Source organism: Hylobates moloch, unplaced genomic scaffold (genome assembly GCF_009828535.3).
Source record: "Hylobates moloch isolate HMO894 unplaced genomic scaffold, HMol_V3 SCAFFOLD_15, whole genome shotgun sequence".
Taxonomy (NCBI): domain Eukaryota; kingdom Metazoa; phylum Chordata; class Mammalia; order Primates; family Hylobatidae; genus Hylobates; species Hylobates moloch.
Window position 1 is genome coordinate 98,762,197 of NW_026652290.1, and position 6,362 is coordinate 98,768,558.

The following is a 6,362-nucleotide window of genomic DNA, read 5'->3' on the forward strand; positions in this document are numbered from 1 at the left end:
GACACGGTGCCCTGCTCTGAGGTGCCGCTGGCTGCTCCACGTCTGAGACCACACAATGTCGCCTCATGAACTGACGTGGACAGCAGCAGGGGAGGCGCTGGGTGGTTCTGTGGCCAAGCACAGCCCATATCAGGAGCACAGGCCGTGCCCTTTCCCAGGGGGCACACTGGGCATTTCTCAATAGCCTTCACAGGACACGAAGGGGCACACAGAGGCAGTGGGGAAGCTGGAGTTCTTGGGCTGGCAGAGAACAGTGGCAGCCTTCTTGGCTTTCATGAAGGGCCTGGCTTGCTGGGCTAAGGTCACAGTGTTCTGAGATCCCCACACGAACTCAGACTAGACCCTCCGTACACACCCAGGCTAGACCCTCCGTACACACCCAGGCTAGACCCTCCATACACACCCAGGCTAGACCCTCCGTACTCACCCAGGCTAGACTCTCCCTACACACCCAGGCTAGACCCTCCGTACTCACCCAGGCTAGACCCTCCGTACACACCCAGGCTAGACCCTCCGTACACACCCAGGCTAGACCCTCCCTACACACCCAGGCTAGACCCTCCCTCTTTACACACCAGGCTAGACCTTCTACACCCAGGTAGATTCTCATACACACCTCCCCACCCAGGCTAGACCCTCCGTACACACCCAGGCTAGACCTCCTCTGCTCCTCCTGGCCTGAGCCCAAGGCCCCTGTTCTAGGAGGCTTGGGGCTGAGAAAAGCAGTCATGCCTCTTCAGGAATTACCAGCAGGGAATGCCCAGCCCTCTTTATAGTAGCAATAATTAATAGGTTTATCCCCAAAGGAGCGGAAGTGTGGAGTTCCTCAGTCCTTCCAGGATATCGTCAGGGAGGTTCTGGGATCCCCAAGTGGTCCGAATCCAGGCTCTAGGGAGTGTCCGTGGGATATAAATTAGACTCTGCTGTGGCAATAAATAATAGGGGGTGGTGGGGGGCCTCGGGCACCAGGCCCAGGCCTGTCCTGCAGGCTCACACGAAGTTCTCCTCCTCTTCTGCGGACTCACCATCTGGCGGCTCCTCAGGGGTGTCTGCAAGGGTGCCTGCAAGGGTCGATAAGAGCATTGAGGGCGCAGGGCAGGGGGTTCTCCGGCCCCCAGGACAGGCCTGTGCCCCCGCCCTGTGTCTGCACCTGCGCAGCTGCCCGCGTGGCGCACGCCGATGGAGCGGCCCAGGAAGCAGGTGGCCCGGCGCATGTGGCACGAGGAGATGTAGGTGACGTTGTTGTTGCCGCAAAGCTCCTGGCCGGGGCTGGAGGGCACAGGGCAGGGCGCCGCCCGACACACCACGCAGTGGGCGCTGCCCGTCTGGTCCACGACGCACGACTGTGGCCGCGGGCACACCACGTGCTCACAGGACTCTGCAGGCCGGGTGCCAGGGGCAGTTCAGGGGACATCTCGCTGAGACCCCGCAGGGCTCTTGGCCCCAAGACCCACCCTTAACCTCCAAGATGCGAAAACTCTCTGGTAGGAGACACAATCCCCGTCCCCCCCGGGCCCCCCCCCCCCCCCCCCCCCCCCCCCCCCCCCCCCTGCCCCCCGTGAGCCCCCCCCCCCCCCGTGAGCCCCCCTCTCCATTCCACCCCTCAGGCTCCACCCACAAGCCCAGCCCTTCCCATTGTACCCAGGAGCCACACCTCTTTCGTGAGCTCCCGCCCTATTCTACCCAAAGCCCCGCCCATCTTCGGCTGCGGGGCCGCCCACCCAAACTCCACCCACAAGTCCCCGCCCATCCCCACCCAGGAACCACGCCCCAGCCAAGAGCCCCGCCCCTTACATGACCCAGTCTCACCCCCTGGTTCCATCATGCCCCTCTGGTTACACCCACAAGCCCCTCTCTGAGTCACGCTCCCGCTCTGACCATGCCACATACCTCTTGCCCAATGTGAGCCCCAGAGGCCCACTACTTCCCAAATCCCAACCCTACAAAAGACTCTATCCCGTGATACTCCCTCGGAAGTATAAAGACGCCCTTAATTAGGCCCCACCGCGACCCATGTGACCTGTACTGGGTTGGAGGCCCCGCCCCTACGCCCTGAGGCAGCGGCCCCGCCCCTCCAGCAGACCCCGCCCCCCGGAGGCCGGGCCGTCACGCAGGCCTCGCCCTCACGCATTGCGGTAGCAGCCCCGGTACGCCACGGTCAGGTCCGGGTGGCCCCGCCCCAGGCCCCGCCCCCACCTACTGCGGCAGCAGCCTCGATGCATGACGCGCAGGTCCGGTAGGCCCCGCCCCGCCCCTCCACAGACCCCGCCCCCACGTACTGCGGCATTGGCCCCTGTACATGACGCTCAGGTCCGGGTGGCCGCGGCAGCGCGCGGCGCGCAGCTCGCATTCGTCGCGGTAGGTGGCGCCGTCTGAGCCGCAGACCTGCAGCCGCGCCGGGAGCCCCGAGCAGTCGGGCACGCACTCGCAGCGCGGGCGGCCCCCCAGCATGAGACACGCCTTGCCCGGGCCGCACTCCACGCCGTCGCACGAATCTGCGGACACAGGACACGCGCGTGGGGCCGGGAGCGGGAGGTGCCCGGGCGTGGGGCCGCGCGAAGGCCTCGGGGCCCCTCCCTGCGCCCCTTCTGCAGGGCGGAAGCGGGGGCGCCGTCCCAGGACAGGGTCAGCCGGAGTCGGGGCCCTCGGGTTCCCAGGGGCAGGGCTCAGGGTCGGGGCGCGGGACCGGTGGGGCCGAGGTCCGGGCTGCGCCTGCGCTGGGGGGCGGGGGCTGGGCTCGGTGCGCGCGGGCCGGGGGTGGTCTCTGCCCGGAATCGGGGTCCGGCGGAGCTACGCAGCCCCAGGCCGCTCCTCCTTGCAGCTGGCTGACGTCTGCTCCCGATGCACGCGCCCTTCTGGGAAGGCCGGAGGGGCCCCAGCTGCGTCAGCCTGGGGTGTTCCGCCCTTGCCAGGCGCGAGTCTGGGGCTGCCAGGACCTTCCCCCAGGAGGCGTCGGGGAGGGCGGGGCGCTGGACGCCCCTCCTGGCCTGGGGAGCGATTCCAGGGGAGGGAGCCCCCCACAGCCCTAGGCCCCTGCACCAGGAGCTGCCCCGCAGCCCCACTGCTCAGACAGGGATACTGAGGTCCTGCTGGGGAAACTCTCTCTGGGGTCCCCTCCCCCGCTTTTAATGTGAATGCTCATCGCCTCCTCCCAAGGCTTATCGCATCCTCCCGTCATCATTTTACAGATGGGGAAACTGAGGCCAGGTCGCAGCTATGAGTGCAGGGGCCCAAGCACCTCAGTTTGAAAGCTGCAGCCAGGACCCAGATGACCAATCCCCTTTCTGTTGTCTGGGGGTCTGATGGGGCCTCTGAACACAGCTGTTGAGTTTATGTGCCAGCCTCAGTTTCTCTGTGTGTAAAGTGGGGCTGACGGGGGAGCCCCACTTCCAAGGCAGGCACTCCTTAGAGGATGGCCAGCGCCCCCCCACGCAGCCCTTGCAGGGCATCTGGGTCGCACCTGGGCGTCCCCGGCACAGCGGCTCACAGGCACATCTGGAAATGCTCGGCCAGGGTGGCTTTTATGCAAGCGAGAACGGAAGGGGGCCTGAGTTCTGTCCCCAGCGCCAGATGAGGTTGGGGGTGGGGGGTCCTGGGCCGTCTCATGCCCAGGCCAGGCACTTTTTGAAGTCTGTCCTTCTCCCAGAAGCCAGAGGGGGTCTGGAGGGAGCAGGAGTACGGCAGTGAGTTCAGGACCACCCAGCCAGGCTGATCTGGGATTAATCACATCTCAGAGGCCAGCAGGGTTCCTCAGCCTGGCCTTCAGGTCTGCAGCCCTCAGCTCCAGCTTCCCCTTGGCTCCTCTGCCTGACCCTACCCACCAGGACCTAACCTCAAGCCATGTTCTCTCCTGATCCACTCTCCCATACCGGCCCCATCTGGCAAACTCCTAGACATCCCCCAACACCCCAGCTCTAATGCCCACCTCCTTCAAGTTGTGCCCCAACAGGTCAGGTATGGTGACTCACGCCTGTAATCCCAGCGCTTTGGGAGGCCAAGGCTGGCAGATCACTTGAGGTCAGGAGTTTGAGACCAGCCTGGCCAATGTGGTGAAACCCTGTGTCTACCAGGGTTAAACATAAAAATTAGCCAGGTGTGGTGGTTTGCGCCTGCAGTCCCAGCCACTGGGGAGGCTGAGGAAAGAGAATCGCTTGAACCTGGGAGGCCGAGGTTGCAGTGAGCCGAGATCCCACCACTGCACTCCAGCCTGGGTGACAGAGTGAGGCTCCGTCTCAAAAAAACAAAACAAAACAAAACAAAAAAGCCATCATCCTCCAGTGTGGAGAATCTATCTTATTCATTCGTTCTGCGCCACTCACCAAGAGCCCCTAGTCTGATGTGGGAGGCATCGTCTCAAAACAGGGTCCCGAGGCAAATGCTTGTTAAACATGCAGCTGTAACCCCACCGCAGACCCGGGAGTCTGCAGTGAAGGTCCCTGGTGTGGACATTTGGGGTCATGGGCCAGAATGGCAAACCCACCTTCCCAGGAGCTAGGTGCAAGCCAGACATTTATCCACCAGGTGGGAAGAGCCGCCCAGGCAGAGAGCTCAGCCCCAGCAAAGGCTGGAGCCACGTGATGAGTCCTCAGCGTCTCTTCCTGAGTCCTGAGCTGCAAGAGGCTGAAGCCTGGGAACCAGGAAGTCCCCCCAGTCCCTCTCTGAGGCTGGGATCCCCCTGCAGCCTCTTACATACCCCTGTGACGGGCTCAGTCCCGGATGTTCGGCCCTCGACCACCATGACTGTTTGTGGCTGGTCCTGAGCTGAGATGCCTGCCCTGCTTCTGGCCTGAGGTCTCACCTTTGCAGGGAAGGCAGTGGACAAGGCCCAAGAAGCCGAGGAGGTTGATCTTGTTCCCCCGGTGGGTGAGGTTGGACCAGGCGGTGTCAATGTTGCCGGAGGCACAGCACTCGGCCCGGGTGACATCAGTCTGGAGCACCAGGCTGCAGGTGGCGTCCTCGCCCTGCTGGAGCCAGCAAACGCCACCTGCGGGCCAGGGGACGGGGTGCTCTTCTGGGCCACTCCTGACACCCAGCTTCTGACCCGCCCACAGATGCGTGCAGGTGGTGCTGAGTGGTTAGGCACAGGATGATCTACCCCAACCCAGGAAGAAGGGGCAGAAAACCACATGGGTGTCCCCACCCTGGCTCCAGAACCCTGGAGATGTCTCCTCCCCTCTGAGCTCCACGCGCCCCCCCCCACAGCCTTACCACCAACCCCCAACCATCCCAGGAGGTCCCTTCCCGTTCCCTCCAAGCACCCAGGCCAGGGGCTGGCACCCTGCCCAACCCCTCAAACACCACCAAACGCCAGGCACGGGGCATGTCAGGGTCAGCAGGCCCTGGAGCCGCTTCTCCCGCCTCTGCCCTCTGTCTAGACAGCACCCGAGGGCGAGGGCACGCGGAGCCCCGCGCCTGGCAGCCCCCCCACTGCCTGGCCCGCCTCTCACTCACTCCAACTTGGGAACATTCCCCTTGCATGAGCTCACTGTCTCCCCAGGGACGTGGCCTTCGGGGAGGGGGCTCTGCTCTCCCTTTGGCGCAGGGCTGGGGTGGGGTGGGGCTGCAGGGATGGGGCTGGGGAGCCAGAGAGCCCCCAGTTTCTTCCCCCGTCCCTGGGGGCAGGAATGGCCACAGCCCCCATCCCAGAGCGCTTGCTGGTTCACAGACACTGCCAGGGACCACTTGGGGAACGCAGCACCTTGGCACTCATAGGAGGGGAAACTGAGGCCAGGAGTGGGGCCGTCTCCTGCCTGGTGCCTCCCGGCAAGTCCCAGGTGTGAGAATCCATGCCCTGTCTACCCAGGACCCGGGAAAGCTCTCAGCCCCAGCTGGAGGGCCTGGCTCCAGACACCCAGCGCTGCCTCTCAGGGCACTAGGACCGACCCAGATGGTCGCGGCTAGAACCCTGGCTTTGCCTCCTACAGGCTGTGTGACCCTGAGCCTCAGTTTCCCCATCTGGAAGACGGAGAGGAAGAGAGCTCCGGCACCATTGGGATGGCACAGGTTCAGGGAGAGGAGAGGTAGACGCTAAGCGCTCAATAAATGTCAGCGGTTATTGCGATTAGAAACCTCTGCTCTGCTGACCTCTTGGTGACCCCCCTTCAGACCTTCCCGGCTCCAGCTTGCGCTGGACACCGCCCTCGCCGCCTCCGCGCCCCCCGAGGTTTCCCGGGCCGCATTCCGGGTAGCCCCACGTGGGTGGCCCGCCCCGCCCGCCCCTCTGGCCGCCCCACTCACCGGGCGCGGGGTCCCCCGAGCCCATGGAGCCCACGAAGCCCACGGCCCAAGCCAGGGCCCCCCAGGGCAGAGGCCAGAGTGGCCCTGGCGCCCCGGGACGCATGGTGAACGCAGAGATGGCAGCG

The 6,362-nt window shown here is 64.7% G+C and overlaps 1 protein-coding gene across 1 annotated transcript; it reads right to left on the reverse strand.

Moving 5' to 3' along the window:
- Window positions 1–735: 735 nt before the first annotated feature.
- Window positions 736–6,362, reverse strand: FSTL3 (follistatin like 3). Its single transcript, XM_032178471.2, has 5 exons — window positions 6,238–6,362; window positions 4,799–4,984; window positions 2,280–2,495; window positions 1,151–1,378; window positions 736–1,061 (listed from the first exon to the last, which is right to left on the reverse strand). The coding sequence occupies exons 1-5, from the start codon at window positions 6,338–6,340 to the stop codon at window positions 991–993; spliced, it is 804 nt and encodes a 267-aa protein (XP_032034362.1). The 5' UTR covers window positions 6,341–6,362; the 3' UTR covers window positions 736–990.

What these genes read in the sequence shown, in the direction of transcription:
- FSTL3 (XM_032178471.2), bottom strand. Translation starts at nt 6,340, where the DNA reads ATGCGTCCCGGGGCGCCAGGGCCACTCTGGCCTCTGCCCTGGGGGGCC. An exon ending in CTCGGGGGACCCCGCGCCCG is followed by an intron (nt 4,985 to 6,237) that starts GTGAGTGGGGCG and finishes CCTGGCCCGCAG; the next exon opens with GTGGCGTTTGCTGGCTCCAG. An exon ending in GTACAGGGGCCAATGCCGCA is followed by an intron (nt 1,379 to 2,279) that starts GTACGTGGGGGC and finishes CCCGGCCTGCAG; the next exon opens with AGTCCTGTGAGCACGTGGTG.